General features: G+C 40.8%; 1 protein-coding gene across 7 annotated transcripts in view; it reads left to right on the top strand.

Annotated features, from left to right (window-relative positions):
* The window catches only part of MID1 (midline 1), a 463,742-nt gene that overhangs the window by 427,787 nt on the left and 10,012 nt on the right, over positions 1-25,943 (top strand). For all 7 annotated transcript variants that reach the window (XM_075589406.1, XM_075589407.1, XM_075589410.1 and 4 more), the window contains one exon: positions 8,410-8,571. In XM_075589406.1, coding sequence (XP_075445521.1) covers positions 8,410-8,571 — 162 coding nt within the window. The remainder of the gene's footprint in view (positions 1-8,409; positions 8,572-25,943) is intronic.

Genomic DNA, 25,943 nt, shown 5'->3' with positions numbered 1-25,943 from the left:
AATAATATAAATTATAAATAATATATATATATAATCTTGTATATCCTAATGGCCATTTATGCTGTCAAGGATGACAATGAGTTTAAATTGGATAAAATATATTGCTATACATTTCCTTCCTAAATATGCAAAACTGCTAATTATCCCTCATATTGGAAAATGTTTACATCTGCATATTGTGGTCTTGGAACTCAACCCCAATCACGTTTGGAATTGCGGCTGTATTTATTTCCTTGGGTATGTTCGCAAAGAGACTAGACTATTGTATATATTCCATGATACTTCTTAAGTTTTAAACATATCACTGTAAAACAACTTCACTGACTTGCCATAATGTATGTTAAGTGTGTAAGTGTGTAATTTGAAATGTTTTATAATAATAACTTTATTTCACATAGCACTTTGGTCCCAATGAGACTCAAGGCTCTTTACAATGTGCGGTACGCAGCACATAGAATTTGTATAGACACTGTCCCTGCCAGTTGAGTTTACAATCTATGATTTTGGTCCCTGAGGCACAAGGGAGATAAGCTGACTTCTCAAGGTCACAAGTATCTGACTCCAGGAATTCAAACTTGGTGGTGGTGTTTGCAGAGTCGGTGTCTTTACTCTCTGAGCTGCTCCTTCCCTCTCCTTTTCTTGGCTTTCTGCCACTTTGTAGCCAGAAAAAAAAAATTATGTGACTTCAATTTTGCATTATAGTATATAACTGTATATTACAGTAAGCACACTAACAACTGAAACCTAACGTTTTGCAGCATCTAGCCAGAAGCTAATTGCTTTAGTGTTGAATGATGAAGGAAACCTGTGTAGACAAGAACGGACTATAACACTGTGTGTTAATAAGATTTCATTGTTTGGACGTGCTAATTGTTTTACTGGGAATGGCACAGTAGGAAGCCCCCCCTCATTGTTCTCACTTTAATTGCAGCACTGTATGTCATGTAGGAAATAAAAGATAATGAACAAGATGGAAAGACAACTAAATGAGAGTTGAAATGTTTCCCATGCAGCGATTGCAACAAGCAAATGGCAAAATCAAATGTATTTTCACGGAAGTGTGTTGATATAAGTCTTCATCAGTAATCCTGTTCTTAAAATAATGTTTGGAAAAACAGCCTCAGGGCTACATCCAACGCAACAAATTATATAGTTAAATACTTATCTGTTTTTCTTTTCATAAGTGAGGGTCATTCAGTTCAATTCTTTGACCAAAGCATTTTATCACCAAAAAGTGATATTAGTCGGCGCTTTCACACAGCTGACAATAAAAAGTGTTGAAATAAAAAATAAAGTGATGTGTCAACTTAGTGTATGTATGTGTGTGTATGTATATATATATATATATATATATATATATATATATATATATATATATATATATATACAGTGTTCGACAAACCTATATTGCACGCCCCGGGCGAGTGGATTTAACCCCCGGGCGAGTAAATATTGGCCCAAGCGGCACACGTTTGATACTAGGTGGCGAGTAGATTTTTTGGTGATTTGTCTATCTCTCTCTCTCTCTCTCTCTCTATATATATATATATATATATATATATATATACATGTAGAGGTATCAGTACCGTGTTAGCCGAGCTTGTGTAGAGCACTGTTTATACTGTGGGCTCTCCATTCATTTTTATTCACACTGATACACATACACACTCTTTCTTCACTTGCTTTCAGTTACCCTTTGACACCTCTAGCCATAAAACACATCCACACCGGGGGAAGGAGAAGCACAGATAACATTCCAAGAGACACTGTTTTTAAGTTATCCTTGCTTCATTCATTGTAACATCGCCGGAAGAAGAGATCAGTGTATCTCGAAAGCTCGCACAAATAAAAGCATTTCGTTAGCCACAGAACGGTATCATCTATTTATTTTTTGATTATATATATATATATATATATATATATATATATATATATATAATAATTGGGTGACTAATGCTCAAAAACCTCTGGTGAGGATAAGCATTTTAAGCTTGCAAACAATGCCACGGTGACTCCTCTTTTGCAAGTCCTAATGCTGCCTGCAAAGGGCTCCCATTTTAAATGGGTTCTACACCTGTGAATAACCAGTCTATGAAGACCGTTCTCCATTCATTAGAGAGGATAAAAGAGCCTTTTGTAGGTAGTGTCAGGACTTGCAAAAGGAGACATCTTGGTGTGATTTACAAACTTAAAATGCTTTGGCCAAAGAATGTAACTAAATGACCCTCATGAAAAGAAAACCAGACAAGTATTTAACTATATAGTTTGTCATGTTGGCTGAAGCACTGAGGCTTTTTGTGTTTTGTTATATACATGAAGTCACAATCCCAGTAGCACTCCTTATGACACCTATATTTAATATGGTGTGGTGGGTTTGGGTTCTGAGCTTGCAGGGGCTGTGTGTGTTCGTATTGGTAAAGCAGCGTTCAATCCCAATGCATTTAATCATTTTGATTCGGAAAATGTTTGCAGATGCCTCTGGAGTTGAAATCCTCGAAACACATTTGTGGCATGGCCGTTTTAATGTCACAAATGTAGATGATGGTACGCAGCGGTGGCGGTGGGCAGCCAGAGTGAAGCAGAGGTGTTAGGATATGCACAGAGGCAGAGCAGGAAGCCCGGGGAGGAGTGCACCCCAGCGGTCCCAATCGGAAATCTTTCTTACTTTCGGTGTCTTACTTTCGGTGTCTTACTCCCTGACTGCCCTGCTTTGCTTCCATGCAACTCCTAACTCCTCTTCTTCAGTCTGGCGGGCCACCACCGCGTACCATCATCTCCCCACACCTGCCTCTATCACCACCCTTCTTCACTCTGCGACCCCCTACAAAATCTTGCGCACCCTTGCCTTAATGGCAAGGTCATTCAGGTCGAGCATTCAAAAAGAGACACTTAATTGAAGAATGGCTGTAAAATTGAGTCTGCTTATCTTACATCGGTATTGTACAGGAACAGTCATTTACAATATCAAAGTAATGCAAGTTTCACTTTAATGTAGTGAGGTCACTTCTGTGAAAGATGCTGTATTGTTTCATATTAGTGTTTCTATGTTAGAGCGAAATCAATATAGAAAAGGGTCAGATGTACTCTGCATCAGTAAGATGTTAATCTCCTTGTTATCTTCTCCTCTGTGGCTCTCTCGTAGCTAACTCAAAGAAAGAAATGGCAAGACATAGTGTAGCATGTAAAGTGCAATATATTCCAAATTGATCACATATGGCAATCCCACTTAAATTTTCCTAAAATAATCCGGGCATGAAGTGCACATGGTAGCTGACCGGAAACGGCGTAGTTCAGTCCTCGAGGCTCAGATCACTCTTCACCTCCAGCGTCTGATGTTCCGTCCGGTGTATGTTGTACACAATGTGTAACCTTGGCTCAGCTCGGCTACGTCTTTCTAAGCACTACAAAATCCCCCACGAATTCAGGAATAGTACCCAACGCGTTTCGCCGTGGTGGCTTCCTCAATTCAATTTGTAGAGGACATGGTAGTGCTTTATTAAGACAGAGCAGAGCTGAGCGCAGATTTACACATTGTGTAACTGTAATGCCTTTTCTTTCTTTGCGTGAGCCACGGGGAGAAGATAGCAAGGAGGGATTAATATCTTACTGATGCAGAGTCCATCTGCCCCCTTTCTTGTATTATTGCACTTTACCATCGAAACTCTCTCTTAGTCAAGTAGACTGAAGACAGACAGTCCTGTGAAGGTTGGAGCTGCAATATTGTTTTTTTGGGGGGGGGGGTTTTAAACCCAAGTTCCTTATATTTCACTTTAATATGACACGTTCACATTGGCACTGGGAGTGCTTCTTTTTCTGTTTTATATTGTTTCATACTAATCTAAATGAAGGGGACGTCTTAGAGGCAGTGCTATTCTGACAGTCATCACACGTTTCAGATTTCTTTTTATACCCTGATTATTTTACAACATTGGAACCAGGGAATCTCCTGGAGATGAACCGTGCTCTTTTCTGCAATGCCCACCCACCGATGTCCCTCAAATACTTTGACTGGACTTTAAAAAAAGCAGAATAATTAATTTTGAACAGTTTGGGCCATTTTGCTAGAACCTTTGCAGTCATAAGTGAGCTGGACATTTTTGCAGGTTTTTGTAACTTTATGCAAAGTTTGATTGGCAGGTCCGCACATCTCTCTGCACTTAACTTTTATGAAATGAGTTTAACATTGAAATGTAGGCATACTTAATTAACAGGAGTAATATTACATGGCAGCTTCTGAAAGAGAAAAAAGAAGAGGAGGCAATAAATTGTTCTCCTGTATTTTGCAGAAAGATCAGATGATTTTTCTGAAATTCCATAGAGCGCAAGTCGGTAGAGATTCTGATGAAACCCACAATATTCTTTATTTCACTACCTACTGTATCCAATAACAGACACCTCCCTCCACCATAGCATTGTTGTACTGTGAAAAAGTTAGTCTGGTTAACTTCCAGTAGCTACAAATTGCTCCTTTGAGCACGATGTCCAGAAATTAGGGTTCAGATGCGTTTTATGGTTATCCATTGGAACAGCTATTTTTAGCCTCAATTATTGTTTTGAAGCCAATTAAAAGTTGCATCGGTTTGCAATGTTAAGTGCATTACCATTGTCTGGCTTTCAGATATTAAGTAACAGCTTAATTTACAGAGCTTCTTGGGAATAGAATTTCTAGCATAATGTAACTACGGCAACACAAGATAATTTTATAATATATTCCAAATATATAGACTTTCTGTGCTGTTCTATTAAATGTAGCCTCTAATTAAAATGTGACATTAGTACTGTGGAATCAAATATTCATATAAATTGCCAGCCATGATACTTTAATTAAAATGTTTTTAACTTTTTTTTTTTAAATAATGTTACTGATATTTACTATTTGAGTTTGGAAACATTAAAACTAAATAAAAAATGTAACATTCTCATTGTATTACTTTATCATTTATTCATCTTATTTATGTATTTTACCCTGGTTCCCATCCTGTTGTTATCGTTTATTTGTGAAACGCCAACATATTCTGCAGTGCGGTACAATAGAGGTACAGTGTAATGTATATTACATAAACAATTGCATACAAATGAGGACAAAAATGCACAAACGGATACAAAGAAGTAAGGAGGGCCGTGCTCGTGAGGGTTTATAATCTGAAGGGATTGCACACAAATACCCATTGAAGTAAATTGGGCTTTCTGTGTGATAGCAGTGGATTGGCACTATCTTACTTTGTAGAATAACGGGCCTAGATGTTCCTGGTTGTCACTTAATAAACTGACAAATATAAGTAAGATCATATATATGTTTGCAAGTGAGATGCGTAAACCAATGCGTTGGTGAGTTGTCTTTGAATAACCTCTGTTGATAAGACTAGTAGCCAGTCCTCGAAGCCCCAGGCAAATTGTTATTTTGATGGCAAAGTAATTAGGGTGCCATAGTTCGTTAAATCGATAAACTTTAGTAACTGATATGCTTAAATCCAGCATTTCAGAGGAAGAGCGTTTATCGCAAGATACCAGTAAGTAAGACGGCTTTTTTTTAAGGGTGATGGAACATATCTAAGGAAGCCAATTACACTGATACATACCACCGGACATCCGGCACTTCTGGGTCATGTGATGATTTCTGGAGCGATCACATGATGCAAACATGGCCCCGGGATGCCTGAAAAAGGAGTTTTAAGGGCTCCACCTCCATTTTAATTATGGAATGGAACGGTCAGCCTGATTATCGCCTGAAAATCAAGCAAGTGCCCATGGACATACATGGTGTGTCATAAATGTTGACCTTGCTTCATTGAGCTGCACCTTTAGGTTTTACGTCACGTTTGGCTGTGACCAAACGGCCGCCGGTGCTGCGTCACCACGCATGTCGCTGGTGGGACACCTCGCCAATCGCTATCTCGACAACGCCATCTTTAAATGTTCTACATCGCCGCCGCCATTCTCGGAGCAGCGCATGACATTTAAAGATAGGGACGTCCAGATCACAAGTGGCAAGGTGTCCCGGCGGTGAGTTCTCCCGGCGGCGACATGTGGCGGCAGAGCGCCAGTGCCAGTTTTGTTGCGGCCAAACGTCCCATACTGTCACATCAACTTTTTTAGCAACCAAGTGTAATATCCCATATTCTCCTTGAAAAGAGGTTATTTTGTTTTTATCACTAAGGAGTGACAAAATAAAAATGTAAGGTTTCAGAGTCCTAGCTGCTTCTTTGAAATGATGTACTGTACTTGTAATAAATTAAATAATGATTAAATATTCTTATAAATTAGAGCAGGGTTGTTCTACTTCCAAGAAGTGAAGGCCCACCGTGCTTTTTCCAAGAGTGTCACAGGGGGGCAATATATAATGCTATAGTTTTGGGCACACAAAGCAAACATATAGTATTAACATTAACAATCTCCCTCTCCCACTCTTGGCTGTCATCTTTCCCCCTGTTCTACATTTGCATTCCGCTCTCCTTCATTTTTCTGTGCATCATTCCAACTGATTTCCTCTTCTGCTTCCTTTGGATCGTAGACAGCATCCCAGACCAAATTCAGTTCTCTAGGGAGCAAGCTGGATGGCCCGTAGCTACAGGATTTTGATGTGCTTCAGAAAAATGGGATCAGACGGTGGGAGCTGAACCAGGATATTTGTCTCTAGCAGTCATAGGTTTAGAATTTGGGATTGGTCCCATCCGGTGTATAGGATATGTCAGGATCATGCCCAGAGGAAATAACTTTCCACATTATTACCTTCATATTGTAGAGGCTGTGTATGGTCAATTGGGAACCCATACATCTTGTATTCATTTGCATTTTGCAGCTGTGCAATCCCAGTATTCCATTTAAAGTAGAAGTTCATGATGGATGCACCTTGACACTGAGCCTACTGTTGAGCAGTTCCGGGATACCCCCCTTTGTGCGCTTCCTTTGTGTTTTTAGTTTTCTTTATACTGCAGAAGATTAATCATTTTTTATTTATTTTTTTAAATCACACAGAAAACTACAAATGTACATATAGGTTTTTCCCTTGTATACAGAAGGTGTTTAGAATTTGTGGTCATTATTGATTTTTCTTCTACAAATGTGTTTTTATACGTTTTATTTTTGAAATGGTTAATTAGTGGAGGGTTAGATTTATTTGAAATGACAATTTAAAGTGATATTTATACAATATATTCATAGTATATTCATATGTGTACACACAAATAGACATATGTACAGTGTGTATTTTTTGTTAGTGAGCACACATTATTTTTGTCGTTTTTTGTATTTTTTATTAATCAATTGGATCAGCAAGGAAAATCATAACTGTGTTAGCCTGTATTAACTTTCAAGACTGCAGAAGATCTTCTGAAATGTGACAACAAAACTGTTGGTGTAACTATTGAATGGTTTGTGGAGGTGAGAAGTTCACAAAAACAAGGATGCTGGGCTATAAGAGTTTATCTTGCATCGTTGTGTGGACAGAAAAGTGATGATTGGTATTGGCACCTCACACTAACATTTTAAAAGGTGTAATAGGTTCTAATATTGTATCACGAAACCAGTGTGAAGGTTGAGCACATTGTTCCAGGTATCTCCAGGATAGGTTTACTTGACTTCGCATGTCCTCTGTTCTATTTGTGAAGCTAACGGATACATTTGCAGCGTCGCCAAAGGGGATTTCTGATGACAGTTGTAGTGTGTTTGTGATTATTGATCTTTGTGAGGATAAGAGTCATGACTTGAATAAATGAGTTGCAGCTCTTGGAACTATTTATGGCCTTAAGCAATGGAAAGATATATTGTAACATAAATCTTATTTTCATGTTTGGCCTGGGAAACAAAACAGAGAACAGTACAAAAGGACAGAATTGACAATTACTAATATGTTCAAAATACGATGTACAGGGAGAGTTTAATCTTCTGCTAGTGTTGTGAATTTAAAGGGATACAGTCATTTGAATACATGTGTTTTAATTGAATGTCATCTTAAATTCTTCTGTACTACAGTTGTTAATGTTACGTTCTGACGCAATTATCAACTCTACACATCTCAAACCCTGCAAGGCAAATATGTATACTTGCTTTGATGAACCTTTTAAGCGTTGTACTATCCAAGAGTCGTTCAACTTTATTGCAGTAAGTTAAATGCAGCACAGGCTGCTGAATTGTTCACTATTCAATGAAAATGTATTTCACGGTTAGGCTGCAATTATTAAGAGTTTAAAAGGTTAACCATTAAAGGCAGGAGAAATGGCTCCACAAAATCAAATGCACCTGGGAGAGTTACACTACTTCAGAAAGTAAGAGGATACTCTAGAAATAAGTTGTGCCCTACCCTTTCAGGTTCCTTTTTTTTCACATTGCAAAGTAAACATTCAGGGGAATAGTGTTTAACTTAGCTATGATGTATGTAATAAGACGTAACGTGTTCTCTTCAACTTGCAGGTTTGTGTAACTCAGCCGACAGCTGGATGATTGTTCCAAATATCAAACAGAACCACTATACAGTGCATGGTCTACAGAGCGGCACCAAGTACATCTTTATCGTTAAGGCTATTAATCAAGCCGGGAGTCGAAACAGTGAACCCAGCAAACTAAAGACAAACAGTAAGTGTCTGGGCAGCCTTTCTGCCTAATGCTTCTTTTATGGCTCTGTGAAGATATTGGAAGACGTGCCAAGTGTTGAGTGCATGCCACAGCCATGTTGAATGTTCTATCAATCAGGGATACCTTTATAATTGGTCATTGTCACTGGGGGTGTATCCAAAGATCCATTAGTCCACAATAAGTTATTCATCCCAACTGAACTTGCTTTCATTGAAAAAAGATGAGGAGCAGCAAGTAACTTTTTAAAGGACGAAATTTTGTTGAGTTTTACAAATCCGGCCCGGTAATTGATCTTTATTTGTTCATATGGGACGAGTTATAGCACTGGATAGTGGATGTGAAATTTCTGGCAATACTGGCCAATTGATTGGCGAGACCACACCTCATTTCCCAAATGGTTATGGATTTATAAGAATGTAACCTTACATGCTCTGTATCAGTTAGCGACACTCCTTTGCACTAGTGGAAATATAAGCTAGAACCAGTGGAATGTACATTAGTTCAGCAGTAAAAAATAATAGTGTGCTCTTTTTCATAATATTAATTTTCTGAATTACTGAGCAAGTTAGGGTGAAAACACACACGCATATAATTATGTATGTACATACTACCCAGTCTGTACTTTGTCATTAGTGGGTATTGAATAAATAATTTTATTTGCAATCCCTTTTAAGTTTAGATAACCACATAAATGACTTGCCTGAAATCACTAGGCGTATACAATTTTCTTTTAAATTTAAATACAGTTATGCATCATACATTCTATTTTTTGTAACAATATATAGTTACACTAATAATTTTGTTATCCATTAGATATTCCTGAATATTATCCCGTATTAAACCTTCAAGTAGCTTCCCACTATTGATGGCAGGCTTACAGGTCTGCAATTCCCCTTTTGTGATCTAGCTCCCTTTTCAAATATAGGAACCACGTCTGCTTTAATTCAATCTTGTGGTACTAAGCCTGAGGAAATGGAGTCCTTGAATATTAAATGTAATGGTTTGGCTATTACTGAACTTGACTCCTCAAGAACTCTTGGGGTGCCTGCAATCAGGGCCACAAATCATTGTAGGATTAAAGTGAGCTAAAGACAGTGGCATGTCTAATAGGGTAAATGTAGCAGATTGACACTTTTTCAACAAATGGGAAAAGTGTGTGTGTGTGTGTGTGTGTGTGTGTGTGTGTGTGTGTGTGTGTGTGTGTGTGTATACACATTATACACACACTTTTTCCATTTGTTGAAAAGGTGTAAATCTGCTATTTATATATATATATATGTACACACACACACACAGCTGAACCCCGTTATTGTGCGATCCGCATATAACGCGGTTTGAGCATGGACCCCGAATTAAAAAAAAAACCACTGCATACTCACTGCACACTGCATACACACACTGTATACACTCACTGCACACACTCAGCACCAGCACACACTCACAGTACCCTGCATACACTCACTGCACACTGCATTCACACACAGCACAGCACACACACACAGCCCCCCTACCTTTAATGTCACAGTCCACCTTTGGAGGCATCGTGGGGCTGCTGGGGGGGCAGAAATGGTGCAAGGCTGGAGGATAGTTGCGGGGATCCGTGGTTGGATGGTGCGGAGTTGCTGAGGGGAATGCTGGGAGAACTACAGTTGCTGCTAGGGGACATATAGGGCTGCCGGAGCCTCACTCCACCTCCTCCCGATCAGACGCGTGGCGGCCATTTTTGAAAAAATTAGCGCTATCCCAGTTATAGCGCTGTCAGATCGTGTGGCCCCGAGGACCACGCTATAACGGAGTTGAGCTATATATATATATATATATATATATATATATATATATATATATATATATATATACAGTGGTCGACAAATCACCAAAAAAATCTACTCGCCACACAAAAAAACCTACTCGCCACCTAGTACCAAACGTGTGCTGCTTGGGCCAATAGGAGCTCGCCACGATGTTAAATCCACTCGCCCGGGGCGAGCAGATGTATAGGTTTGTCGAACACTGTATATATATATATATATATATATTTTTATATATATATATATATATATATATATATATATATATATATAAATAACAAAAACAGCCTGCTACTGACCTGTGTACTATAAGTGAACCTAAATCAGTAGCAAAATGAAACCCTATAATCATGGGCTACTGACGGTGCTGGGGATAAGGTATTATGAAAACAAAAAGAAAAAAGAAGAAAAATCCCACGTAAAGCACTCAGGTGTACAAAAATATAAAACAAGTTTATTAGATACCATGACACAAAATAATGAAACAAAGTTAAAACAGTCTCATAACCCTCACATGTGACAAATACTGGCTAAATGCCTGCAATCCTAACTGGTGAGTGTCAAATCAAAAAGATGTAATGTAACATGAAGACACTATACCAACAGATGGTAAAGGCAAAATAATGCCTCCCACCTGTATGACCGGCCGTCAAACAGTTAAAGCAGACGGTCAAAGTAACACAAAAGAGCCAGAAATCCTGCACTAATAAAGAATCTGACATGTAAGCTCAGAGACTAGGGAGAAGTGCATAACATTACCCATAAAATAAAATGGGCAGGGGATAAACTCCACAGAGTAGTAATGGGACAGGTGACACAATAAAGGGAACTTAATGGTGAGCGCACACACCAAGGACCCAAAAGGCAACACAATGCTAGACTGATAATAAAATGGCACTCAAATATGGGACAGAGGAGGAGGTAAGTTGTAAACTTGAACCCCAATGGGCTCCAGGGGTGAGCCTGATTGAAAGTCAATATCACAGCATGTGAAGGCAATACTTAGCCCCGTAGATCCTCCATAAGTCAGAGCGCAACAGTCCCGCATGTGAGGTAAATGCACACGATCCACCGCCGACAGCTGAGTCAAAACCCGTAAGTGCAGGAAGCCACACGTGGAGAAGGTATGAGAGGACAAACAGGACAAACCCCGACATATGTTTCGCCTCCGCTTTGTGGTCTAATTGAACTACGGTGGTGGAGTAGCTCAGACGCCAGAAGCCAGGAAGGGGAAGGATTTCCCTGAGTCGCACGCAAAACAGATCAAGCTTGCCAGGAACCAGAGGCTGCAGTTTTGGGTTGCCGGAGGGACAGTCTACCAGGTGACACCAGCAGCAGTGATGGTCTGACGTGACAGAGCAAACAGACGGCGATTTGGCTACATGTTGGCGCATGGGCTTACCCATACAATGCTTTTTATGCAGGGACAAATTGTGAGTGTGCATTTGTCAAGATTCATGTTATTAAACCTTTGTTATTGGATTTTACACAAGGATCGGGCGGTTTTCCTCTTCTTGTTTTTATATATATATATTTATATATTAAAATGTAATCCGTTATCCTTTTTTTTTTTTGTTTGTCTTTTGGTCATTCCTCAAAACCACAGGAAAATGATCCATTTGACTTTGTTCCTTGATGGCAAAGTAATTACCATGCTATTATTAGTCAGACAGCTAAACCCAAGTAGTTGATGTTCTTAAATACAGTGTTCATCGAGAAATTCAAACATATTTCATTTTTCACAATATACAAATAAGTAAAACGTTACTTTAAAGAGGCACTCGAGGCTGCTTATTTCAGCTCCGGGGAACCCCTGCTTCCCGAGATACTTACCTTGGAAGGGGGTGCCGGTAGGAGCCCTGGTTGGGCTCACAATATGGCGGTTTAAAAGTCTTGCCTCGTGCGGGCCGATAGGAAGCCGTAATGTCATCCATTGTGACTTCCTATTGGCCCACGTGACGTGGAAGCTTTAAACTGCACCCGAGATATCAGCACCCTCTACGAAGGAAATTGTCTCAGGAAGCAGGGGGAAAATTAATGTGGTTCAGCCCCGGTGACCCCATGCTTCAAACCTATTTTTTTTAAAAAGAAGAAAAAAAACCTATGGTGGTCATTTAGGGATAATTTAAATTGTATAAGGGAGACAATTAAACTGATACATTTGTTTGACCAGCTCCTTGGGATTGCCCCTTTATTGTGTTGATTCACAATTGTAGGGTGTGATCGGTTGGTTGCGGCCTGATTTTTTTTGATTGGTTTGAGTTGGCTTGGAAAAACCCCTGTGACTGGTTGATAGAAGTAGCTTGTTTTGTTACTGGTCTAGATCAGGGGTGAGCACACTGTGGGGCGCGTGGGATTTTGTTGGGGGGGCGCGGCGGTTGCAGTGGCCCTGCGCTCTTCCCTGAGGCATTCAAGTTAAATGCCGGGGATCCGCGCGAGGCCTCTGCAACCTCAACTTAACAGGGTTCTGTAGTCATCTGGACGCGGCGCCATGGCAACGCAGCATCAAATGACGCCACGGGTCATGTGACTTACTTACCTCCATACCCGGTGCTGGTATCTGCAGTCAGAGAAACGGTGTGCCTAACGAGATGGTGGCGTTTAAATGTCCCGCGTCACGCGGGGCCCATAGCAAGACGTGACGTCATACGGTGTGGCTTCCTATTGGCCTGCGTGACCAGGATATTTAAACGTCACCAGGATACCGGTACCATTACGGAGGTAAGTATCCCTGGAAGCAGGGGGTCCCGGGGCTGATGAACATGGTTCACCTCCGGAGACCCCCTGCTTCAAACCTGTAATAAAATAAAATACAAAATAAATGAAACCTGTATTGCTGCTTTAACACTATGCTTTTAACCGAACTCTAACCTAAGTCAACATTGATGTTATTGACTTTAACGTGATATTAATTTCACGTTACGTGCCTAAAAGCAGCTTTGTGAATCCCTCCCTTTATCTTTTGTGAGCACTCTTTGAACATTGATAAACCATGAGTGGTGCAGTGAAGCAAAACCAAAGTTATTTACCAAGGGTCTTTAAGGACAAATGAAGATGAAATTGCCTTAACGAAAACCCTGTACATTATATTTAAGCCATATGATTTTGTTTTTCTTGGTAAGACTCATTTAGTTTTTGAGGAATAGGACCTTCAGCTATTTACAGCAACTGATACGTTCATGACTCACATCTGTATATGAAAAAATTAAAATCAATCTCCACAACTGTCCCAATTGGAGTGAAAAACAGAATACAATTTAAAATAAGGTTAACATACTGTATATAAGGTGACAATGGCACAAAAGGTACTCTCACTTCCTAAAAAGTATGTATACAGGAATCAATGCACCAAAATGAATAAAAAGGACATGTTGTTTGTGCACAAATATGTATTAAAACATATATTGAAAAAAAGTATCTTTCACAATAGGACTAACAGGTTTGAGGCATAATCAGTAATCATAAGGGGTAAGTATAAACGACTATAAGAATACAAATCGTATAGAGAGAACTCCATACCGGCTAGAGAGAAATGTGAAGGCTGACACCATAGAGACTCGACGTATCGGGCAAAAGGTGAAACCCTTTATCAAGAGCCTGCTGAAGGGTTTCACCTTTTGCCCGATACGTCGAGTCTCTATGGTGTCAGCCATTACATTTTTCACTAGCCAGTATGTAATTTTCTCTATACGATTTGTACTCTTATAGTTTTTGTTTACACTTAACGTTTGCATAAATTTTTAAGATGCTCTTATATATAAATGTGTATGTAAAATTCAATGTATATACAGTGTAGCCCCTTTACACCCACCCTCTGTGAGAATTCATCGCTACTAGTATGTCTCCTGGTGCCGTGCATACTTGTGAGATAACAGGAGGGCTCTAAGTTGCTCCGCGATGGTGGGGGGAGAATCAGGACAGGCTTTCAGGTTACCTTATTCGTAGTTGGCAGCGCCTCCAGTCAGCAAGGAACCTGTGTCTGCATGATGATCCATGCTGACATTTCTTTTATCACCAGGCAGTGAATCACATACTTGGATGGTTCAATGGATGTTTATTGCATTGTCCAGATTATACAGCAGTCTACATTTCCTGAAGGTTACCTCAAGGCTTGAGGCCCATCCAGGTTCCCTTCTGTTGCTCCTCCTGTATCCCCTGTTGGATACAGGGTAGCTGTTGTTCACTCCACAGGTGGAGGAAGAGACACACTGATTTCTGGGAGAGTGCCAGTATATATACCCTGGGGTTAGGCTTGTAACCCTGCCCCATAACAGGGCAGGTCTGATACTGATAGGCATCATACATTTACATATGACCCAACCAGTATCCTCCCCCAGGCTGACATTCTCAGGCTGTTGCTACGCCCGCCCCTGGATACAGTAAATTTATCCAGGGCTGCAATAGCACAGTAGGCTCTCATGAGATAATCTAACCCCTCCAGTGCCTGTCCCTAGCAGGACTTATACGGTTAGGCCCCACGGAAAGTAGTAACGGCTTGAGACTATGCTACAACAGTATAAAGAAAGTCTGAGATATGTTCTTCTCATAAGGATTTTATCACCACTGCGGTAGCACATGTGACTGCAGAAAGAGAAGCCAACAGCTGAGCTATGTACTGTACCAAAAGACAATCTGACATTTAACGTTGAATGCATTTCCTCTTCACTGGCTGAGGTTCACTTTCTAGCAGTTGAGTTAGCACAAATGTAATTTTTGTGCTCGGTAACATCAGTTCAGATTAATGGGGTAATTCAATGTAGTTCGAAGCTTGCTATTGGCCAAATCCCCCACATTCACACCGCGATCGGCCGCTTCAGACTATATCGAATTACCCCTTAAATTACAAAGTAACCTGAATGCATGAACATAATAAATCAGTTTGGCCTTACAAAGGAATTTTTGAAGGGAAAAGAAATAAAAACATCGCTTGGGAGCACATTCACATCTCAGACAGGTCTGCAACCCAGCTAGTCACCATTATCTCTTGGCACACAATGCTTCCCCTGCATCCAAGGATTCTGGGAAATGACATGCACATTAGCACAGTGTCACCTTTTACTTGCTGTCTATTTTAACATTGACCCCTATCGGCCTATGCCTGCCGTATTACACGCCCGGGTTAAAGAAGTGCAAAGCCAGTAAACCTACTCACAGACAGCTCTTTGTAAGTTTTGGGTTTCATCAGTGTGAGGCTGGTTATACTGACTTTGCAATGTGAAGCTGGACTAGGTTTCAACCACACACTAAATAAGTTATGGTGGGTAAAAATGTGATAACCTTCACCATACAGTGTACAGCAAATACAAATATCACTTGTGAGCACATGAAGGCAAAGGAAACTTTAAGAGAGCTGCAATTTTGGGTGGTAAAATGTCCAAGGACCTTTTAAACCCCTGGAGTGCTGGACGGGGCACTGCCCACTCCCATGGAGCAATCACATGATCTCGGCTTCACTGGTGATGTGAGCAGAAGAGGAGGAGTTTCTTCCGTTCCTCGTCCGGTCAGGCAGGGCACCATCTCCCCTTGAAAACAAGCAAGAAGCTACGTCATGGGGCAGTTAAGGGGTTAAAATATATTGCTTCTTTTAAGGTGAAATCTCTCCACATTTAAAAACAAAACAACAAAAAAAACAAGAATTATGCATTTGTATTTATTAATAAGATGCAGTTAAAGACTTTGTACAAGGCTATTATTATTATTAAAGCGACACCCATTTATATACCCTAAAACATTCTGCGTACACTTTAACTATTGGGGTGGCCCATGACGCAGTTACCACGTCATTGGTTTCCAGCTTGTTTTCTAGGGGAGTTCGCATCGTGTGCTCCTGTGAAGCGCTAAACACCATCTGGCACAAAGAGGGTCCTCTTTCGTCTGCGTCATAAGTTACGCTACGACCACGTGGTCACGCCAAGGAGCAGTTGCGTGATCGTGATGTGCTGGAAGGGCTGGCGTACTCTGGTGCCGTGGCCCCTCCGACACTCAAAGGGTTAAGCAGAGCAGAACATTAACATTAAGTCATCTTAACTGATCGGGAAAGCACAGCAGTAATTATATGGGGTATTATTGTAGTAAAGCAGCATAAACGGGCAGATTTGTTTTGGCCCAGGTTAAAACAGCAGCAATTTGTCACGTCTTTTCCTGGGAAACACCCACACTTAACCTCCAGAAGTAAATGTTTTTAATCGCTTTCCCGTACCCCTCAGAAACAATGTGGGAGCTGTTTCAGTCTCAAACTTGCTGGGTAGAACATAGAATAGGCTGCAGGTGCTTGTCTTCTAATTGGGCTTGATGATTTTTAACAACTAATCAAGAATCTCGCCCTTTATTTTACTTTTATTTTCAGAACAGTGTAGTGAGTGTCTGTGAGTTTCTGCCCCGCTGATCTTTAGCTGCCCTATTTTGCACATTTAAATGACAGCTCGCATTCAGCTGTGTGATTTCTGTGTGTAAGCAATTTATTAATGAATTCTCCTCAACACTCAATTATATACGCTGTGAACGCCTTCATTTGAACCTTAACAGTGCCGGAGCGCCAGCACTTCCGCATCATGTGACCGCTCTTGCAGCGATCACGTGACGTGGCTAATGCCGGAAAGGGAAGTGGGGGAGATTGAGCAAGTTTCTGTGATGTACATCATAAGGTCACTGTAAAGGTTTAACAGAGCTCAAAGCCTTCCCTGGCCATAGCCTTCCCTCACATGGGGAAGCGACTTCACAGCATGATCTGAATACAGGGTTGCCACCTTCTATCGAAGGCTAACCTAGAGACTTTTTTGCAATTCATTTTTTTTACATGTATTTATTTTATTTAAATATTTATTTGTCTTGCCTTCCACGGCGACATCTTCTGGCATCTCCCCCTACAAGGTCCGAATGGCGTGCGTTGCCATGGCGCCCATGTCACGCGATGCCCGTGGTCATGGCATTGTGACGCTGCGCTACCCATTTTCACGGCAGCGTGACGCATTGATGTAATGTAACGTCCCTTTGTCATGGCGACGTGGCGCCATTTTGCCTTCATGCAGTCACGTTGACGGGATTTGCAGGGGGAGATGCAAATGCCGCCGCCCGGAGATTTTTTGGGTAAACCCGTAGTTCAGAGATACGTGGCCGAAACCCGAAGTGGTGGGAACCCTGTCTGAGCATGAATACTGTAAGTATCCATTAGGCATATAGTATCTGTGTGTTTTTAAAGCTTTCTAGGGGTCGTTCATCAAAGTCTCCCTCCCTGCCGGCTGCAAATCTGGGGAACTGGGAACATTTTTCTTGATTTAAATTGGTACACTTTTATTGCATGAATTGCTGATAGATGACCCACACGTCCCTTAAAAATCCCAACATCTGTAAAAGATTGCCAGAGAGTTGACTTTCCAAAAAGTCAGCGCTCCAAGTAGTGTTACTATGTCTGATTTTAAACTACATTTATTCAACATTGGACTGTTTTGGATTGTATTTTAGAAGGAGATAAGCAATGTATATGCTGTAGAATAGGAAAGGGGAGAAGCTTTCTAAACAAAGTGCCTTGGTTATTCGTAAGAAGTGGTACATCTCTGGGTGTGAAAATAAAAAGCAATGATACTCCCTAGTCCCAGCACCATCACACTTCGGCCGCTGACAAAACAAGATCTTCACATTATTTAAAAACTAATGTACAGCATATAACAATACCACAGGTGAGCGCATTCACATGTCTCAGACAGGTCGGCAACCCTGGTTTTCCCTATTATCGTTTAGCATGCAGCGCTTCCACTGCAGCCAGGGATTCTGGGTAATGACATACAAATGAAATGATCGAAATCTCACACTACATGGGGCCTATGTATAAACCTTCCAAAAACGATTTTTTTGTTTATACCTAGTATTTGTAAGTGTCCACTATTAGTGTAATATTTGTTAAAATAGCCATTACAAGTTATTCCTGTGATATTAACCATTACACTGCCAGGGTTTCTAACCTCTCTGCCAGTGCAGGATTAAATGATCATCTAAGTCAGTGTTTTTTAAACTTTTTTTTGGTTAAGGGACCCTATAGTTATATTGTGAAATTCTGCAGAACCCCAACCCTCTCTAATAGCGCGTCTGAGATCAGATGCATTGTAAGGAACTCCAACCCTCTCTAATAGCGCGTCTGAGATCAAATGCATTGTACGGAACCCCAACCCTCTCTAATAGCGTGTCTGAGATCAGATGCATTGTAAGGAACCCCAACCCTCTCTAATAGCGCGTCTGATATTAAATGTATTGTGAGGAACCCCAACCCTCTCTAATAGCACGTCTGAGATCAGATGCATTGTAAGGGCTGTTCTATAGAGGGCGTGCGCGGCAGTTGCCGTTGGCTAAGGTTAGTCAACCTTTCTATAATGGTGCCGCGCGCGTGCATGGCAGTGAGCGTGGAACCGGCCGACAGGGGGGAAGATGAGGAAAATAAAGATGTTGCGCCACTACCGCCGCTGAAATGTATTTATATGTATGTACAATGTTAATAAATAATTTATTAACGTATTTATTTATTTCAAACGTATTTATAACACACCTACACATACACATACATACACACAGTACCTCACTCACTCACAGCATACACACAAAAAGTGTGCGGCACGTGCACAGGTGCGCGCGCACGGCCACACACTATATTACAAGCCTAAGGAACCCCAACCCTCTCTAATAGCGTGTCTGAGATCAGATACATTGTAAGGAACCCCAACCCTCTCTAATAGCGTGTCTGAGATCAGATACATTGTAAGGAACCCCAACCCTCTCTAATAGTGTGTCTGAGATCAGATACATTGTACGGAACCCCAAACCTCTATCACAGCGCATCTGACATCAGAAGCATTGTAAATTCTTCGTGAATTTAGAAATGGCCTGAAAATTGCAAGAAACACTTTAGGGATGCCCGGGCAACCCAAGGGCTCCTAGCAACCCGTGTTGGAAAATGCTGATCTAGGTGGTTTGTTGTACATTTAAATAACTGCACATGGTAACATTAAGGCCAGGCTCTTTCACTTCAAATGTTTGGTGGTTGTGAATTGTTTGACTTGGATGGGGGAAATCATGCTGGCAAGACTAGAAGAGAGCAAGAGGCCAGCGGGCTCTGAAACAAGTTCATCTGTTCTGCAGCCTCCAAAAAATTTGTTGAGCATAATTGGGTCCCGTTTTTTGTTTTTTCCTTCAGCAACATCTGGGCCCAACTCTTTCATTTAAGGATATCGTTTTTGCATGTTTACCGTAATTAGAGATGTACGGATGTTTTCAAAGCGCTTCGCTAATTTTGCCACAAATTTTCTGTAAATTTTGTCACGTTTTGCATTACTTAAAAATTAGCCTCTAATCCAGCAGTGTGGTGGTTAACTGCTGGTGGGCAATTAACTAACACCACCTGCCTGATTAGATTGCTTAGAAAAGCCTGTCTTTTGAGACAGGAAATGAGACTCCATTGCTCACACCTGAGCTGAACTTGGAGACAGAGCAGAGATTCCTTAGTCCACAACTGGGCTGAACCAAGGAAGGGCAGATGTCTTGAGCGACAAGCTGACCACAAGACAAAGAGGACAAGATTCTAACCTGGAGCCTGACATTTTCTGTGCACACAAGGGTGCGGTTCCAGGAGAGCAGAGAAGCTTCCCCTACAGCAGCCCAGCTAACAGATAAGACGTTTTCGTATAAGACTATTATCTATGTATGTGTATTGATAAATGTCTCCATGATTTGGGGCTGGTAAATAGCTTAGCTAACCAACCCAGTCAGAGAGGGCTGAGCTATATGTATAGATAGTCTCCAAAGCAGAGATAGGGGTTTTTGGTTGGCTCACTATTTCGCTTATGTTGATTTTTTGCTGTTTAAAGCGACAGGCACAATAAAGCCTTGTTATCATTTCATCTTACAACAGTCTCCATTGTGTACCTCTGCACATGTCCTCCTACATATGGTGTGAGAAGTGGGATGAGAGGTGGCCTTTGAAGTTTAAAGGGCCGGAGATTGCCTGTGGAATTTTTTTTTGTGCTTTTGCCTGCATACAGTCTTGCAAACAAACATGAGCAACAAAAACAAAGGTTCACCTGCAGCAGAGATCAGAATTAAAGGGGCTTTGCCTTCCAGCAGTAGTCAGGGTTCAAGAAGTGAGTTAGCGCTCCAGAGGAGCTAGGCTTTATTGTTTTCGGTAAAAAAAAAAAAAATTGCGCTGAAGCAGTGAATACAGACAGTGACCCACGAGCGGTACTGATTCTGGAAGTAAAGACTGCCACACCGCATAGGACTACCAGCTGTGAATGGAGTAAATGTAGAAAAGTGTGAAAATTGATGCAAGACTGTGCTGAAGCAGGGGAATTTTCAGCAAACAAATGCGGAGTGTAAAATTGCCTAAGGGGAAAAAGGGATTGCTGAACTGTGTAAAAGGTATTCCAAAGCCAATTGCTTAGTGTTGAGTTACCCTGCCGGGAGTGAAAGAAATATTCCACTGCAAAGAATGTTTTTTTTTTCTGCAAGTAAAAAAAAAAAAAAAAAAGTCTCCCTGTGTATCTTGGAGAGTGAATGCCATAATACCCAAAGATGAGACTGAAAATTACTAAACTCAAGCAGAAAACCAAATTCTGTTGCTGAAGCGGAGGGATTGCACATAGCAAGTAAATAGTGTAAAGCAAATGCCTTTGCTGAAGCCAGAAAATGGGCAGCTAGCAAGCATTGTATTTAAAGAAATAGAACCCTGGGGTAGGAGTGCAGAATCAAAGCCAGAAGAATCCTTAGCTGAGGAAGCTGAAAAGATAGGACGTTCTCTGGAAAGGGAGGTGGAGGTGCAACTCGGTCCCAAAGAAGCTGAACTGGCGACTCCGTTGTGTGGAGGAGGTGCAGAAAGACCGCTTCAAGACCAGAAAACTCTTAAGGGCTAGTCCTAACTGCTCTACAACTGTTGCCATACAGTTTGTCTACAAAAAGAGGAGTGCCCGACGCAACGGAAATCTCATGACAGCGCACTCGGTAAAAAGACTTTACTTGGAAAAAGTCCTCCTCAAGCGACTGAGGAGTGCTGATCTCAAGCACCTTCGGGAGGAGACAAAAATAAACTGTAGAAAGGGCTCCAATCCCAGCGGGACAGAGGGTTCTCTTCCTCCATCCACTCTCATTCAAGTCACAGAAAGATCTTGAATGAGAGAGGAAGGATGGGCTTTGGCCGTGGTAAGCCCAAGCTTCCCACAAACGGGAGGTATGTAACAGGGGACTTATCCCTGTTCACAAATGTGCCTCTAATCCAGCAGTGTGGTGGTTAACTGCTGGTAGGCAATTAACTAACACCACCTGCCTGATTAGATTGCTTAGAAAAGCCTGTCTTTTGAGACAGGAAGTGAGACTCCTTTGCTCACACCTGAGCTGAACTTGGAGACAGAGCAGAGATTCCTTAGTCACAACTAGGCTGAACCAAGGAAAGGCAGATGTCTTGAGCGACAAGCTGACCACAAGACAGAGGACAAGATTCTAACCTGGAGCCTGACATTTTCTGAGCACACAAGGGTGCGGTTCCAGGAGAGCAGAGAAACTTCCCCTACAGCAGCCCAGCTAACAGATAAGACTTTTTCGTATAAGACTATTATCTATGTATGTGTATTGATAAATGTCTCCATGATTTGGGGCTGGTAAATAGCTTAGCTAACCAACCCAGTCAGAGAGGGCTGAGCTACATGTATAGATAGTCTCCAAAGCAGAGATAGGGTTTTTTGGTTGGCTCACTATTTCGCTTATGTTGATTTTTTGCTGTTTAAAGCGACAGGCACAATAAAGCCTTGTTATAATTTCACTTTACAACAGTCTCCATTGTGTACCTCTGCACATGTCCTCCTACAATGTCATTTCCCAGAATCCCTTGCTGCAGTGGAAGCGCTGTATGCTGGGCGATAATGGGGAAAGATAGGGTTGCAGACCTGTCTAAGACATGCAAATGAACATACAGTAATATTTACAGTTGCTTTATGCTTTACTGTGGAGGGTTTTTTCACTTTTTTTACCCACCATAACCTTAATAATTGTGATATATATATATTATATATATATATATATATATATATAATATATATATATATATATATATATATATATATATATATATATATATATATATATATATATATATATATATATATTAAAAGCCACTTGGCAAATTTTCACTAATGAAAATGACAAAATGTAGCCTGGTCCTCCATAAACATTTCACACATCTCTAACTGTAGCAGTACCTTATAATGTACAAATATGCAAAGCTCATCTGTATTTTTCAGTCATCTGAACTAATCCGTCATGCGCTGCAAGCGGAATGAATTTCCTCACTGCAGTGAGCATATGTGTCTGACAGGTCTGCAACCCTGCTTTTTCCCCATTATCTCTCAGCGTACAGTGCTTCCACTGCAGCCAGGGATTCTGGGAAATGACACGCAAACGAGCACGCAGATACGCCAAGATTTTTATGGTCAATATCTGTGTATATTCAAATATGTTTAATTGTGCATCTAGAAAACAGAAGCGCAAACTACCATAGTGATGTACAGTATAAGAAAATTGTACTAATAAATGAAAAAAACAGATGTACCGTCCCTTACAGAAATAAAGGTTACAATGAGCTCTGAAATAGAATCATTGGGTGCACTCATCTTTCTTTCTCCTATAATCGATCGGCGTCGTAATCGCGAACTTCTAAGGTCCAATCTTTGTTACTATTCATGATAGAAAGTTAGTTAAACTTTTTACGAGTACATTATTTATACAGGCATACCCCGCATTAACATACGCAATGGGACCGGAGCACGTATGTAAAGCGAAAATGTACTTAAAGTGAAGCACTACCTTTATTCCACTTATCGATGCATGTACTGTACTGCAATCGTCCTATACGTGCATAACTGATGTAAATAACGCATTTGTAACAGGCTCTATAGTCTCCCCGCTTGCGCACAGCTTCGGTACAGGTAGAGAGCCGGTATTACTGTTCAGGACGTGCTGACGGGCGCATGCGTGAGCTGCCGTTTGCCTATTGGACGATATGTCCTTTCTTGCGAGTGAGTGTCCTTAAACCGGGGTATGCCTGTACATATATTCTACACCGTTATCACTATTTTTTTATATATCACGTTTTACATTTTGGTAGAAGTCCTATCGGATTTTTCTAGTTTGAAGGTAGGAATTATATAGCTGTATTTAATCATATTGAATATTGTTCATGCACCAACAGAGCACACTGCTGTCACTCTTTTCTTTTTACCATACTTAGGTACGTTTTGCTTTGACTTTTCTGGAGTTTGTATTGATCTTCAGATTGAGTCTCTCCCCACGTAATAACAAATGACATTGTTTTTAATAAGTTGATGCAGCTGTGAAAATCTATCAAAACAATAAAGGTTTTAACTAAACTCCCATAGGAAGAACGCATTATGAGCATCAGTTGTAACCTTTATTCCCACATGATACAAAAAACACTAAAATGTGAGTAGGGAAGGGGGAAGCCAGATAAAATCTACAATGACCTGACCCATGGCTTAGCTAAGATCCAGGGGTAAGTGGGTTCCTGCGTATTACACCAAGCAGAAAAGAGTTTTAAGCCTGGTTTAACAAGTACGGAGCAATAAAAATCAAGTCCCCAAAGTAACATTCCATTAAGATTGAAACCAGTTTAACTCAACAACAGCTGCACTTGTATAAAACCGTCTCCATCATAGAATATCCCCTGTTGACTTTTGTAAGTGATGGTGTCATGAAAATGAGAAACAGTTGTATACATACATATACATACATATATCTTTTTTTTTTTTTAATACCGTATATGTTTTAAAAAAATAATCTGATTTTATTGAAAATAAAAATAAATAGGTTTTAGGAGTGCATTTACTGGAAGTACTATATAGCACTGTATAAAGTGCTTGAATATGAAATGTTTTTTTATTTTTATTTCAGCGATTAGTATAACTACATACATTTTAATTGTATAAGGCGGATACATCATTTTTTTATTTTTTTTAAACAGTAAATAAAAGATTGCAACAAGAAACATTTGAACTATAGCTGAACTTGTATTTTGGAGTATGAGAACATCTTTATTGAGCATAAATAATGCATATGTATATTATGCATGAAAAGTGTTCCTCTGAATAGCAGTAGAGGACCACTTTGCCTATTGTTAATATTATATTTTATTTGTATGGAGCTAACATATTCCGCAGTGCACATTGCAACATTTGATAGAGTTTATATAAGTTAAAAGTGACACTGCTCATTTGCATGTCATTTCCCAGAATCCCTAGCTGCAGTGTAATGGTGAAATGCAGGGTTGCGGACTTGGCTGAGACATGTGAATGAGCTCACATGTGATATTTTTATTTGCTGTACACTCTACAATGGAGGGTTTTTGTCAGTTTGTTTTAACCCACCATAACTCATATAATGTGTGGTGATAAGTTAAGGAAAAACTGAGAAAATAGCAAGGAGGTCCTTGCTCTGATGAGCTACCCATTTAAAAATATTCATATACTCAGCAGCATAGCTTTAGAACAATTTAAAATCTAATTTTCCTTGGCATTTGTAGTTGAGGATGCATTTTTCCAAATATATTCCAAAATGAATTCTGAATTTATGACAAAACGTTGAATCCTTAAATCCATTGTTTGTGTTGGCATGTAAACTGGAGTCCCCTGTGCCATCTTTTATTGACGCTTGTTTGCGAGCCACGAATATTAGGCTGCTTGTTGAAACGTTTCCTCGTGTACTGTGAGCCTTTCGGAATCTTTGCTAAAGGGAATTTCCTGATATCGTTGGTTTTCATATGTCACATTTCCTTCCGAACTGACTGGGTTGAGAAAAAAAAATACTACATACAGTAAAATAACATGCTTGTACTAGCTCTCTAGATATACTTTTAATCCCCTGTTCACAATGTGTGTGTGTGTGTGTGTGGTGGTAATTGCTGACATTTGCATTGTGTTTGATCTAAATATAAAACACAATTACAATATACAGTTGCGTATATGTATATGGAATCCTAAAAAGAAGTGTCCCCTAAGCCAGGGGACGCAAACTTTTCAGTCCGTGCCCCCCTCCTTACCTTGTCTCCGGTGTCAAATGACGTCACTGGGTCACGTAGCCTAAGGCTGCGTCCATAGAAGGACAGTCAGCGCTGAGCCATGTGGACGCTCCGCGATGAGCCCCGTCATCCTCAATGAGGATGTCTTGAGAGGGGGCTCCCGCAAGCGTCCGCAGGCGTGCTGAGGCGCAGGGATTTTCAGCCGACAGCAGAACCTGTTTCTGAGCGCGCTGTCGGCTGAAAACCTTCATTCAGAGCGAAGCAGCGTCAACGGCGCCGTGACGTCGGCGCTTCGCGGGCTATTGGCCCAGTGACGTCAGTGCCCTGCCTCCCCCCGCCTCCCGATCGCGCACGCTGGCTCGTCTGCCAGTTCATGCAATCGCTCCTGATTGCGCAGACGAGCCTCAGCGTGAATGCAGAGGAGCGCTGACTACTAAACTATGGACGCAGCCTAAGACAAAGTGCGCTCCCCCGGCATTTAATTTAAATGCCTTGGTGAAGAG

This window comes from Ascaphus truei, chromosome 3, assembly GCF_040206685.1.
Source record: "Ascaphus truei isolate aAscTru1 chromosome 3, aAscTru1.hap1, whole genome shotgun sequence".
Lineage (NCBI taxonomy): Eukaryota > Metazoa > Chordata > Amphibia > Anura > Ascaphidae > Ascaphus > Ascaphus truei.
This window is presented reverse-complemented; position numbering and strand designations above follow the sequence as displayed.